The sequence below is a fragment of the Pteronotus mesoamericanus genome, unplaced genomic scaffold, assembly GCF_021234165.1.
Source record: "Pteronotus mesoamericanus isolate MK-2021 breed Mesoamerican mustached bat unplaced genomic scaffold, CSHL_Meso_final contig_27, whole genome shotgun sequence".
Classification (NCBI taxonomy): Eukaryota; Metazoa; Chordata; class Mammalia; order Chiroptera; family Mormoopidae; genus Pteronotus; species Pteronotus mesoamericanus.
Window position 1 is genome coordinate 19,469,607 of NW_026555115.1, and position 14,313 is coordinate 19,483,919.

At 48.7% G+C, this 14,313-nt stretch overlaps 1 protein-coding gene across 1 annotated transcript in view; it reads right to left on the reverse strand.

The window, feature by feature from the left end:
* WNT7A (Wnt family member 7A) overlaps positions 1-14,107 on the reverse strand; it is a 61,294-nt gene extending 47,187 nt beyond the window's left edge. The window contains exons 1-2 of the mRNA XM_054574951.1: positions 14,037-14,107; positions 8,392-8,618 (exon numbers count right to left, since the gene is read on the reverse strand). Of these exons, the coding sequence (XP_054430926.1) occupies positions 8,392-8,618; positions 14,037-14,107 (298 nt within the window). The remainder of the gene's footprint in view (positions 1-8,391; positions 8,619-14,036) is intronic.
* Between the last annotated feature and the right edge of the window lie 206 nt (positions 14,108-14,313).

Sequence of the window (14,313 nt, forward strand, 5' to 3'; positions counted from 1 at the left end):
GCAGCACTGGGTGAACTGCTGGTGTGAGGGGTGGGGCAGTCTCAGGCCAGATCATCAAGGAAGGCCTTCTGGAGGAAGAGGCATTTGAGTGGAGACCTGCATAATTCTGGGTGGGCAGGTTATCTGTCATCACTCAGCAGCTTCTCCCTGTCACTCTTCTGCTCCTCCTGCTCCAGAAGGAATTAGGGCAAGGGTCTGTCCCCACATCCACTGGGCCCATGGTGAACATGCCATCAGGTGCCAGACACTGCATCAGAGGACTTTGCTCCCTCAAAGACCTACCTTCTGCCCAAGAGGCAGATGATAACAGCTCAACTATTGTTTATGGTGCACATGCAATGTGTCAGGCACAGTTCTGAATGCCTCACAGGGAATACAAAATCTCCTCCTCTCACGTCTGTGAGATAGGCACTGTTATCATGGCTGTTTGGTCAAAGTGCTTGGCTGGGAAAGAACTGAGCAGGTGACTCCACTACAAAGCACTGCAGAATGGGCAAATAGATCAAGACTACACCCTAAAGTAGTGAAGTGATAGGAAGAAAGGGTGGGGAGATATAGGATGGTTAGGGAGGGGCATCTCCACCCCACAGGAGAGCCATGAAGCTTCTCCTGGGATGGGTGACATGTGATCCCAGAATGGAAGAACAGAAGGACACCCAGGCAGTGGGAACAGCCAGGGCAAAGGCGCTGATGACGGAAGGACTTTCACATGCTTAACAATCAGAAGAAGGCCAGCAGGGTTAGGGTAGAGTTAGGGATGGCATGCAAGTCACAGAGGTCTGTAAGGGGAAGGAACCAGGGGGCTTGTCAGTATTTTATTCCTAGAGCAATGGGAAGCCACAGTAGGGTTTTACACAGGGATGCCATGATCAGAGCAACAAAGGAAAGATGCCATGCTGAATGGCCATGTGGACTAGGGAGGCAAGGGTGTATTAGGAGGCTAATGGAGTTGTCTGGGCAACAAATTCCTAAAGATGAAGGTCTGAACCACGAGGTGGTTGTGGAGGTGATGAGAAGTGGACAGACTGGTAGAGTTAAAATAATGAGCTTAGATTAGCAATCAAACCAAGAGCTTCTCCCCATTCCACTCCACATCCTCCCATCTGTTGCAAAAAAATCAAACCTAGAAAGGCATCCCCAGTTCCTCAAGCTCATCTTCATCTGAGACAGGCATGCAGGCCTCCTGGGAGGGGCAAAGGGAGGACCTCTGATGGCTCTAACCCAGCCGGTGCCAGGGTCTTACGTCCTCTATAATGCTGCTGCCACCTGGCAAGGTGGGCCATGTGACTCCCCCATTCTGCAGATGGCGAGGCTGAGATCAGAAAGGTGAGGTACGTGCTCAGAGGCACCAGCAAGGGAGTGGTGGGGCTGGGATGGAAGGCTGGCCGCATGACTTGGATGCTTGTACTCGTTTGGTTGCCCCACAACCCAGCAACAAGACAAGGTTCACAAGGTCATGGCAGCCTCAACAATCTCAAATCTGGCAGTTGCACACAAACAGAAGAATCTCTCAGGAAGAGTGAGTGCTCCCGATCTCAGTCCTGCCACAAAATAGTCACATGCCTTTAGTCAGTCTCCACTTTGCTCTGAGCCTGAGATGAAGGCATTCTTTCTGAAGTGAATGAGACCACATGAGATGACATGATAATTACCTGTAGGGGAAGGGCTGTCTCAGCTCCTGGCCCCTACTTGCCCTCAATGAAAATGTAAAAGACAAGAGAGTGAAGCCCCTTCTGATCCAGCCTCCATGAGGTGCTGCTGAGCCAGCCCTCACTCTGCTCCCTGCACCATGATACAACAGTGATGGCCCAAGCTGAAGGGAGAACACACAACTCCAAGGAAAAATGGGCAAAAAGCATGAATAGGCAACTCCCAGAAGAGTAAACATACACAGCCAGTAAACGTAGGAATAGATATCAACAGCATCACTTCTCAGGGAAATGCAAATCAAGATGATAGTGAGAAAGCATTTCACACCCATTCCTTAAAAATGAAGAAGTCTGGATGATCCCGAGTGTTGGAGAGGCCGTAGATCAACACTATTTGCTCACGGGAGTAGCACTTGGCACAGTCACTGTGTAAATCAGGTTGATGTTCTCACCCTATGACCAGCAATTCCGTTCCTTTGTATACACCCAAGAGAAATGCATGCACATGAATGCCAGGAGACCTGTGGTGGCACTGTTAGTGACAGCAAAGGTTTAAAAGCAGCCCAGATGCCCCACAACCCAAAGCATGGGTGTACATTGGAGTCTATTTACCACAGCTAAAAATGAATCTACAGCCCTGAGTGGTATGGCTCAGTAAGTTAGAGCATCATCCTGTAAACTGGGCTCAATTCCCAGTCAGGGCTCATACCTAGGTTTGGCTGCGGCTGGGGTATGTGCAAGAGGCAACTGATCGATGTTTCTCTCTCACACCAATGTTTCTCTCCCTCTCCCCTGCCCTTCCCCTCTCTCTGAAATCAATAAGCATGGCTTTGGGTGAGGGTTTTTTTAAAAAAAGAATTAACAACAGCTAAAAAGAAGATAAATGAGTGAAAAAGTAAATTCCAAAAGATTGCATATAGTGTGATACTTTTCTTTATAAAATTAAACATTGGGTTGGCAAAAAAATCCATATGTTTTTTCTGCAAAATAAGAGACCCATTTTTCATTTTCACAAATAACTTTATTTTTTTTTAGTATGTTGGCTATTTCTCATGTGGTATAATGTTGATTGTTCTCAATTAATGTCACAATTTGATTGCTATCAACTTCAACTGGTCTATCTGACAAACTGTAGAGCGTTGTCCACTGAGAAATCTCCAGCATGAAAATTTGCAAACCACTTTTGACACATTCTATCAGCTACAGCACCTTCTCCATATGCTATACAAATCTTTCTCTTTTTTTTGGCATTTCAGTTATGTTTTTACCTTTCTTGAAATAATAAAGCTTAATATGCCAAAAATTTTGTGTATGTTCTTCTGTCTTCATAATTAAAATGACTACACAAAAATTCACCGATTTTGTTAAGCTTTTTTTCAATGCACGCTGATATGACAGCTGTCACAATAGAATCTAACAAAATTGTTTCAAATGAAGTTAAAGACAACTAAGCACTACTAGAGCCATCTTACGGAGAGTAAACCAAACAAACTTTTTGGCCAACCCCTTTTGGCAAACCCTATACAAATAAAACCAAATAACTGACTTCTGGGGAATACAGCAATATGATCAATTATACACAAGCAAGCAAGGAATGGAAAACCCAAGATTCAGGACAAAGTATGGCTTGCAAGGGAGAGGCAGAGGGTGCACGAGAGATGCTCACAGAAGTGGATGTAAATTACCTGTCCTTGTTCTAGCTGCTGTGTTGGGTGGTACAGATTCGGGGCTGGGAGTGGGGTTCATTGTATTATTTAAGAAAAAAAGCCTGGACATGGGTGAATGTCTTCTTAAGCCCCAAAGGGCCACACTGGGTAGCAGTTGATAAAGTTGATGTGGGCCACACAAATGCCCAAATAATGCCTGTCATTTTAAAACCCTTGAATAGCCAGACTGTCATCTCTCCTGAGGCTAATGACACCCTGCCTCCTGAGGCTACAGACCCCTGTTTACCATCCCCTTAGCAATCCACTGAGGGATCCTGTTCACTGAAAGATGAAATTCTTCGCACCCTTAGAGATCCAGGTCAAAGCTCATCTCCACTGTCCAGTCCACTCCTCCCACCTTGGAGTCTCACCTCTGAGCACCACGACACCCCATATGCCCTCCCCTAAAGCACAGACCATGCTGTGCTGTGGTTGCTCATTGTTATGGACCAGGTTGTGCCTGCCTCCCCCAAACTCATAACTCCCAGTCATTCTGGATGTGACTGTATCTGGAAGCATGACCTTTAAAGAGGTGATTAAGTTAAAGTGAGACCATTAGGGTTACCCTAATCCAGTCTGACTGGTATCCTTATAAGAAGAAGAGATTAGGACACACAGAGACATCAAGGGCATGCACATGTAAAACAGACTTTGTGAGGACACAGTAAGAAGGTGGCCATCAGCAAGCCAAGGAAAGAGGCCAAAACTGCCAGCACCTTGATCTTGGACTTCCAGCCTCCAAAACTGGAAGAAAATAAGTCTTTGTGTTTAAGCTGTCCAGCCCATGGTGCTTTGTTACAGCAGCCCTAGCTGACTAATAGACTCATGAGCAGCCCCACTCCCATGAGAAATGTTCTGGGTGGGGCTCCCAGGCCTGGCCAACAAAAGCTTTGTTGCCCTTGGCCATTGTGATTGTTGTTGATGGACACACAACTAAAAGTTAAGCCCTGTTAGTTGATGCAATATGAGTAAACAATAGGACTTCTACAGGTGCTGCCAGAAAAGGGATAAGGCCTTTCTGCAGGACTTGAACTTGAAAGTTGTGGTGCTGGCAAAGCAACAGCTACCTTGCTGTTCCAAGAGGTGGCTCTGGGGTTGGTAGAAGCCAACACTGCCCTTGGTCCAAGCCATTCTGAAAGTTAGCACCATCCCTGACTTTCCAGTTACTTATGAAAACACGAATTCCCCTTTTCTTCTGAAGTGGCCTACACTGGGTTTCTAGCATCCAAGAGGGCCTTGCCCATGGCCATCCTCAAATCTATGCAGTAAAATCTGGAACACTCAGAAAGGAAAACCGAGTCACTAAACACAGGCAGAGTTGAGGACTGGAGTGGAAGTTGAGGAGGTGGTGGAAGGAGAGACTTTAGGTCTCAGCATGGGATGGAAAACCTATTGGGGACCAGCTTCCCACCTCAATGTCAATGTTCCCCTTCATCCCCAGTCATAGATTCTTAGCTCATCTCAGCTGTTCTGAATAAAAGACTGTATTTCCCACCTTCCCTTGCAGTGCGTTATGGCCATGTGACTAAGTTGTAGCCAATGATATGTAAACAGAGACAGGGGCTGGAGCTTATGGGAATTCTCTTTGATGGCAGGAGATGTGTCCTGCTGCTTAGGGTGTGAATTTCATGGCCAAAGCCCCTAAAGTCAAACACAGCACTCCCAATCCCTCACCCCACAAGGCAGCCCTTGTTGACTGATCATTCCCAGAAAGAGGCAACCAACCCCATGGGGGCAAGAACGCTGATGAAAAGACCAGAAAGCCTAAATTTAAGACTTGCTTATGGTGTCCTCAAGCAGGATAGCTGTTTATACAATGGGGAAACCAAGGCTCAGAAGGGAACTGACTGCTCAGGCTTGTAGGAAGGTGTTCAATCCTGATCTCTTCTCCTCTGCTCCCACTACCACCACCTTAGAAGGGCAACTTCTTTCTAACTGGCCTTTAGGTTGTCAGTAGCCCTCCATCCTAGCAGCTCACTTCCAAAGCAGATCTCCACTGCTATGACTCACTCACTCCACAGCCACTGGTCACCTCCTGCATAGAAAACTGGACCAGACTCCTAACTCTCACCTTTGTCCCTCCACAGTTCATTTCATTCCCAGTTCCCAGAGCAATGCTGCTAAATCTGAAGTCAGCTCTTACTCTCCATTCACTGGAGGAAAATCCAAAACCCTGACTCTGCCTGACAACATAGCGTTGTCCAGGTCCCAGCTCCTTCTCTGACCTCTGGCCCTTCTTTTCTCCCCTCTTTTGCTGTACTCCAGCTACATCAGCCCCCTTGCTGCTCCTCAAACATGCTCCTGCCTCAGGGCCTTTGCATGTGCCATTCCCTTTGCCTGGCAGGCTCATCCCTCCAACATGCCTGAGGTTCGCCTCCCTCATGATTTCAGAGGCATTCCCTGACCACACAGGTAGAACAACAGCCCCTAGCCACAGTGGGTGAATGCATGAGTGAATCAATGAATCACAATGAACAAATGAATTCTGTGCCACTCTTTAATTCAGAATTCCTATTGGATTGAATCATATGATGTTGCCATTTTATGGGCCAAAAATCTTTGTATAGTGGCTATTTTATACAACATGACTTACTTTGGCAGTCACATCCATGCTCAAAATTCTCCAATTGCTCCGACCACCTAGAAATTCAAACTGCTCAGATTGACCACATGCCTCCTGGCTCTGGCTCCCATTCTCTTCCTAGTCCAGGATGGGCTATCCCATGGGTCTCTTGGACTCTTCCTTGCTTGAATTCCCTAAGGCCACATCTGCCTGTTCAAACTCTCCTCTTGAAAAAGGCTCCCTGCCTCAGGCCTCAGCTCCACTCTGGGTACCCTGGCACAGGTACCAGCAGGAGCCATCCTCCACCTCAGCCTGAAATGGACCCCTCAATTCTATACCTCTGGTCAGCTGAGGTGTAGGGTGGAGGGTGTGCTTTTGGATGGCAGGGGCCTCCAGCACCGCGGCCTTCCACTGCACCCCAGCAGGCACTATTACAATGGGCTAGTTATTCCAAAATTATAAAATGTGCTGGGATCAATCCAGTCCTGGGAGACCCTGCCACTCACTGTTGTTGACCTTGGACAGGTCTCTTCTGAGTCTCAGTTTCCCTATAATTGGATTAATGCCAGAGCCCAGAGCTGGGTCCCAGAAATGGGAGCCGGGGGTATGGGCAAGAGAAAGTGGAAAAATCACAGATGACAACAAGGGAAGATGCACAAGATGGTGATTTCAGCAACCTAAACTGGACTCTCAGTACTGATGCCATTTCTGGGCATGAGATGGGACAGTCCCCTCTTTTCTCTGAGCCTTGGTTCTCCCCCTGAAAAGTGAGCCCTGACACAGGAGAGAAGGGGAACAAGGGCAGGTGGTGCCAGGAAAAATCCTATCCCACAAAGATGTTGAAAAGGATGTGCATTTGGAGAGGGCCTGCAGCAAGAGGCCACCATGCCCCTGCCAACCTCATTCTGAATCCAGGATCCTGTTTTGCAGTCCCATCAGGTGTGAGTAAGAAGGTAGCTTCAGAAGGCGGTGACGAAGTCAGACCTTTTGCAGGACCAAGATAATGCTGTTCTCCCTCACAAGAAGAAGTGGAAAGAAAACATTCACTGGTGACAGGGGGTCCCGATACCCACTGAGCCAGCATTCCCAACTGGTGAAGGCAGTGCCAAGTACTTGGTTGATGGAATGGGGCTTCATGGCTATAGGGAACTTTAGACTGGAGGACAAGGGGAAGTTCTGTGCTATCAGGATGCTGAGATGGAGCCCTGTGCACAGAGAATGAAGCTCTGGAGTATGGGGCTGTAGGAAAAGATCTAAGGCAGAAGGAACTCCTGCGGCTGTATTCCCAAAGCAGAAGCCAGTGTGATATGTTTGGGAAATGGGGTATGTAACAGGGAGGGAGAAGATGGGGGCAGAGAGGGGCAGATGGGGGCAGAGGTCAGCAGTTGGGGTTTCATTCTGATTCCAGGGTTTTAAGCAGAGATATGACATGATCTGATTTCCATTATAAAGGATGACCCTGCCCGCAGAAAGATCTGCAGGAGGATCAGGGAACAGCAGGATAAAAAGGGTGAGGGATGGGGTCCTGGCAGCCCAGATACATACACCAGCTGTGTGATCCAAGATAGAGGAAATGAGGACTCAGAGCAGAGGCTGGAATGTGTGTGAATTTTTTCGGTAACTGTTGGATTTGTTGCTGTTGGGGCTGAGGGTGAGAGAGGACACAGGAGTGCCTTGTGAACAGCTGAGCAAGCCAGGTGAACCACTCCAGCCCAGAGAAACCAGAGGCTAAGCTAACTTTCAAGGGAGTCCCCAGTTCAAAACAAACATGCAGAGATCCTGGCCCGCCAGTCCAGATACACATAAGCAAGACCCACAACACGGCCTTCCCCTCACTGATCAGAGCTTCCTGGTGGCCAGCGCGTGTCCACTAGGCTTTTCTCACAATTGTTTTGAAAACCAAATGTGTGCCCCAGCACTTTGTGCATGCCTGTGTGTGTGCGTGTGTGCACACACGCATGCATGTCCAGGCAACACACAATTCCCATAAAACAGGGGTTGCAAATAGAAATGCCCACAGAGGCCAGGCAAGTCTTACGAGGCTGGCAATAAGATGAACAATAGAGAGTAGTGGAGACTGTGGCACAGAATGTGCTGAAAGGAAACTGTGTTCTCAACTCTAGCCCATTATAACTATGTGGATACATGTGTAAACTTATTTTTCAAAAAAAGCTAGAAATTTGTATTTGTAGGTAAAACAGCTAATTTAAATTTTGGGCTTCAATTTAAAAAAACAGCGTAAGTGCTACCTCAGCCAGTTAGCATTTGAGCCATACACAGCTGGCATGGTCTAAATTCAAACCAGGGACTGACCATCATCAGATCTGAATTCCAGTCATGGCACCTTCAGGATCCCATATTAGGGTCATCCCAGCATGGGGAATGCGAGGGGGTCCCAGAGAGCTCTTGAGAGAGTATTCTGGTCTCTGCTTAGCCTGTAAGACCCTGTTTGCAGTGTCTGGAGAGCACATACCCACTTTGAGCTCCTTTCCGAAGACGGTGCGCTCCCCTAGCGCGGAGCAGTTCCAGCGCCCATTGCGAAACTGAAATTGACACTCGTCGAGGCCCATTTGTGAGCCTTCTCCTATGACGATGATGGCGTCCGGCCTGCTCTGGCAGATCGCCCGCTGTCTGGGAGCCAGGCCTGGGATCTTGTTACAGATGATGCTCGCACCCAGAGCTACCACGGAGGAGAAGCCACTGGAACAGAAACAGGGAGCATTAGGCCCTCAGGGTGGGGGCGTGGCCTACAGGTCCTTCCCGGGTAGTAACCCTGGTCACCTCACCCTGCAGCTCCCAGCAGGAGTCTCCCAAATTTCTTAATACCGCACCCCGACCCCATGTTTATTTTTTTAAGGATTTTATTTATTTATTTTTAGACAGAGGGGAAGGGAGGGAGAAAGGGAGAGAAGCATCAATGTGTAGTTAGTTGCCTTTCACTGCTGACTACAGGAGACCTGGCCCCACAACCCAGGCATGTGCCCTGATTGGGAATCGAACAGAGTCCCTTTGGTTCACAGGCCAGCGCTCAATCCACTGAGCCACACCAGCCAGGGCCAATTTTATTCATTTGTAATTTCACACTGGTATTTGTGCAGTGTGTATATATAATATTAGTGAGGCTTGATTTCCTTTTCGATACCAAAAACCAAGGTGACATATGTCAAACATAAATGTTGAGTGAACTAAGCAAGTTGCCTTTGTAGTTATGGTAAGATTCAGTTGACATCAAGTTTAAAATCATGCAAAATGAATCCCAATATTGTTTCGGAATCATCTCTATGTGGAAAAACTATAAAGGGAAACTACTGGGTCAGCCAAAAAGTCCATACGGTTTTTTCCACATAAGACACAATTTTCATTTTCACCAATAACTTTATTGATTTGGATATTTTGAGTATGTTGGCTACTTCTCATGTGGTATAATGTTGATTGTTCTCAAATTAATGTCTCAATTTGATTACTATCAACTTCAACTGGTCTACCCAACGATGGAGCATCGTCCAAGAAATCTTCAGGACGAGACTTTGCAAACCACTTTTGACACATTCGATCAGCCACGGCACCTTCTCCATACACTGCACAAATCCTTTTTTGTGATTTAGTTCCATTTTTACCTTTCTTGAAATAATAAAGCATAATATGCCAAAAATTTTGCATATTTTCTTGTCTTCATAGTTAAAATGGCTATGCAAAAATTCATCAATTTTGATATAGTTTTAAAAATGCACCTGATATGACAGCTGCCATAATACAATCCAACAAAATTATTCTGAATGAAGTTAAAGACAACTAAGCACTACTAGAGCCATTTTACAGAAAAACAAAATGAACTTTTTGGCCAAACCAATACAAAGTTTCATGTAGCAGTTGCCTCTGAAAGGGTGGTGGGTACACAGATGTTCATTAAAAAAACAACTGTTCATACATGGCTTCTATACTCTCTGGTATATATGTATGTATATTTTTATTACCAAAATATATTTAAAGAGAAATTGTCAATAGAATACTAAGTATTTTCTCCCCACAAGCCAATGGAGTGCATGTATTCCCCTTTGGACGTGACTGGCCTAAAAGAAGCTTATGGCTGTTCTGGTGAGAGCCATTCACTGAATAGATACATACTGAACATCTATCAGGTACCAGGCTCTATGCTGGGAGATAGGCAAAGGCCCTGTCCTCAAGGAGCTGTAGAGGGAGGCAGTGTACACAACAGGCTTTTCAGACAGTGCTGGACACTATGAAAACAGTAAGTAAAGACACTGTGATAACAATCAGGAGTGGATTTGAGAGGGAAGGGTCAGGGGCCACTTTAGCTGGGGTGGTCAAGGAGACAGACCTCCCTGAGGACGTGACAGTGAAGTAGAAATCTGTCTGGCCAGTAGTGGGGAAGGTCTGGGGAAGAGCATTCTGGGCAAAGGGAACAGAAAATGCGAATTCATGGGAATGGAACAAGCTTGGGATTGCCAAGGAACAGGAAGAACCCCTAGATGCTGATGCAAACCACAGCTTGGGAAGGAGGACACTCTAGGGACAAGAGATGGCCCAGAGCTGGAATTTTCTCAGATGCATCAGGAAGCACTGAAGGGCCGCAGGCATGATACTGACAGGACCCCATCTGTCCAGCCCCATAGAAGAGGACTGTGGGATGCCAGGCAAGAGGTAGTGGTAGTGGCTTGGCATTGGTGGCAGTGATGGGGGTGGCTACAGATAGAGCTGACCAAACTTGCTATGGACTGATGGACTGATGGCTAGGGTAGAGCTAAGGGGAGAGATGGTGAAGGTACAAGGGAAAGACAGACTTTAGTGTGACTCGTGGGTACGGGCCTGAGGGTGGGGCCATTTCCTAATATCAAGATAACCCCAATCAGACTCCAGTGGTAACCCTGATGATGCAGGTAGCCTTTCCTTTACAAAAATAATAAGAGCTTCCACTTAATGAGGGCCATGACCAGCCACTGGGCTAAGTGCCTCATGCTCTCCATCCTGGAGCTCATGAAATGGAGCTCAGAAACAGTAGAAAGCTGTTCTGGAATTGAGATTTCTTAAAACACAGTTACCCTGTAGCAAAAGCACCTGTGATGAGCTTGTCCCACTCCTTTCCATGTATATAACCAACCACTCCTGTTCTCTTTCCCTCCCCTCCTGCCTCATGCCAGCCTTCTACCTGTCTCAGGCTCTTTGTCCTTGCTTGTACCTCTCCCTAGAAGCTCTCACCTCCTGAGCTTCACATGCTTAGCTTCTAGTCATCATTCATGGGACCTCAAGAGTCACCTCCCTTACCAACCCAGCTAAGGGAACCCCACCCCTCCTAATTTTCCATCACAGTCTCTGTTTTGTTTACTTAATACTCTTGCTACTCACAGTCCAGTCTTCTGAAATGTCTTAACATACTTGTTTTTAACTTTCCTGCTCACTTGTTTATTGCCTTTCTCATTAGACTATGAGCTTTCTGAGGGTAGGAAGGCTGTCTGCCAGTTCACTAAACGGCTACTGTATGAATGGATTGTGGAGCTTCAAAAAATGTCACTGAGGGAGAGCACCTGCTCCCCAAATATGCATTGAACACATCAACAAACTTTTGCAGCATCCCTACTATGTGCCAAGGCAATATGGTGAGTGCTGTCACACACATCAGTCCATGTGGCCTTTCTAAACAGCCCTGTTGGGCAGGACTCACCCTACCCATTTCATATATCTGAAAACTGAGGCTCACAGAGACTGAGACATAAAGGCTAGTAGGCGATGGATTTAAAACAGGAGCCCAGTGAGAGCTACTGGCCATTCATCTCAGCCATTAAAACAGAGCCTAACACAGAGTTGGAATGTTTGAAATGTTTGAGGAAGAGGTGGCATAGAAAGATTAAGTGGAGCTTCTGTCAGAAGGAATCTTTGAACACCTAGCTGACCACAATGAAATTCCTATACCAGCAGAGAAGTGTAACGATATATCAGGGTCAAAAATTCATAGGAACAATAATCTAGCAGCTAAGAGGTCAAAGCTAGGGTCATATAACTTTCCTTCACCTACTAGGTGTATGACTTTAGACAAGTTATGTCCCCTCTCTGTACTTCCATGGCTAAAATGAGAATATTGATAATTAGTCCTCACTTCACAGGATTGTTGTAAAAAATTAAACATGTTAAAACATGGAAAGTGCTTAGAAGATCATGTTGATAAAGTTATTGTTATTATTATTGGTTCTGACTGTCACAAGAGACTAGTACTTCAGTCGCAAAAACCAAATAAAATTTAAAACACACACACACACACACACACACACACACACACACACACACACACACACGCCCTGCCATCAATCCTGAGCAGGAAGGAACTAGTCACATCTGGGGAACTGGAAGGCCTGTTAGAGACTTTACCTCTCGTGCCCATTTTATAGATGGAAAACCGAAGCCCACGGAGCAGCAGAGCCTGGCCCCAAATCAACCTGCAACTCCTGCTCCCAGCCTGGACCTCTCTCCGCCCCAAAGGGTGGAGGCTGGGCTGCAGGTCGGCTTCTTCCCTGGGTCCCTTCCTCCAGGACAGCTGGGCCGCGGGAGGAGTCAATGAGGTCTTGGCGCCAGAGGGAGGTCGGGCAGGCGGTGCAGCCAAGGGAGGTTATTTTCTGTTGTTTTTCCCTTTCTCTCTCCCCTCCCGGATCCCTCCACCCCGTTTCTAATTAAAAAGGAGATAAAGCCTCGAGCGGCCAGCGCCAATCAGCCGAACCGGCTTCCTGGATGCTGAATGCGCGCGTGGCGGCGGGTGCGGCGGCCAAGGTGAAGATTAAAGTAGGGGCGAAAAGAAAAGCTGCTCAGCCGCGGGCGAATCAATAACACTTAAAACACACAGGCAGGCCAGCAGGCAGCGCGCAGGCCCCGCAGCCACCTCTCGGCACGGTAGCGGCTGGCCGGCCGCCTCGATAGCTCTGTGCGCACCTGCTTGTTTCCACTGCGGCTCAACTTGAGAAATCCCCGCTCCAGAGACGCGGGGTGGGAACAGGGGAGGAGTGATAGTGAAAAAACACAAAGGATCTGCCGTACACCACCCCCTCGCCGCAGCCCCGGGAGCCTGCCCCCTCTTCTGGCGGAGCGGTAGGGAGGTTCCTTCCTGGGGGTGGGGGAACAGGGTAGGTGCAACCTGCCAAGGTGGCCTATCAATTCCTAAAGGCCCCCACCCTCACCCCAATAGTGCTTTCACAAGCATTGTCTTCTAAGTACAAAGGCTGACCAGCCGTGCAAATGCGGCTCCAAGATTCGTCCCAAGGCGCACCCCCCCACAACCTTCCAACCAGAGCACTGCTCCAGCCCCCACTTCTGTAGAATGCAGTGGTGAAACAGCAAGGGCTGCTCTGTCCTCGTGCAGACAGACTCCCGCACCCAGTTTTAGGGGGCGGAGTGTCTCGCCTCTCTGGGGCGCTGGCTCTGCGACCTTGTCTCCCTCGGTGTCAAGCCAGCTCTCATCCTACCTTGTGTATGTTTGTTTCGGCTGGTAGGCGTTGTCCCCTTGGCCTAGGAAGGGGTTTTAGGAGTCTGAGGGTCCTTGGAAATCGTGCAGTGCCAGGGTTCTGAGCAGGGTTTGTGTTTTTTTGCCAGCGAACGTCCCTCCCTGTAGGTACCTGTTCTCTGTGGCACAGGCAGGCCCCGCCTGCCCCCAGGGACTGCCTCGTCTCTAGGAGTAGTTGTGCTCGAGCCTTTCGGGCTCTAGAGGCTGAGCTCCCTAGGGCGGTTGTGGTCCCGGATCGGGGCTCAGTGTTCTTGCTGATCCTGCTGGACCTGCTGGACCCTGGAACTGGCTAGCCCTTTGCAGCGGCTAGCCCTCTTCTGAGTTTCCCAAGCAGAAGCGTCCCTACTGGCTGCCTTTGCTTCTGGGACCTTCCAGACTGAGATGTCCTCAGGACGGACAGCCTCCCTGCTCTTACCTCTCGGGCTATGCGTACCCCTGGGGCGCCCGCCTGCGAGGGACCTTTGTGCGCCCGTCTCTCCCGCATCGCGCCCACCCGGCCTCTCTGAGGGGCCACGGAAGTTAGTGGCCAAGGTGGCTCTCCGGCGGCACAATCTTTCCCCGGGCCACGCCAACTTTGCCGGGACACGCGTGCAGGGGCTGCGAGTGGCCCTTACCCGATCCGGAGGTAGACCATACCCAGGCTGAGAAAGAGGTGGCCCAGGCAGCGCCGTGCTTTCCGGTTCATAGTCCCCGCTGGCTGCCGGGGCGGCGGGCCGAGCTATGCTTATCCCGCCAGATGACCCCGGTAGGGCAATCAACATAGCCCGCCCGGGAGGCGCGGGCCGAGGCGTCCCCGGGGCCGCCTGTCCGTGCACCCGTCCTCAGGCTCGGCGCCTGAGCCTCGCCGGAGCGCGGGATCCACGGAGCCAGAGCAGAGTGGGCGGAGCAAAC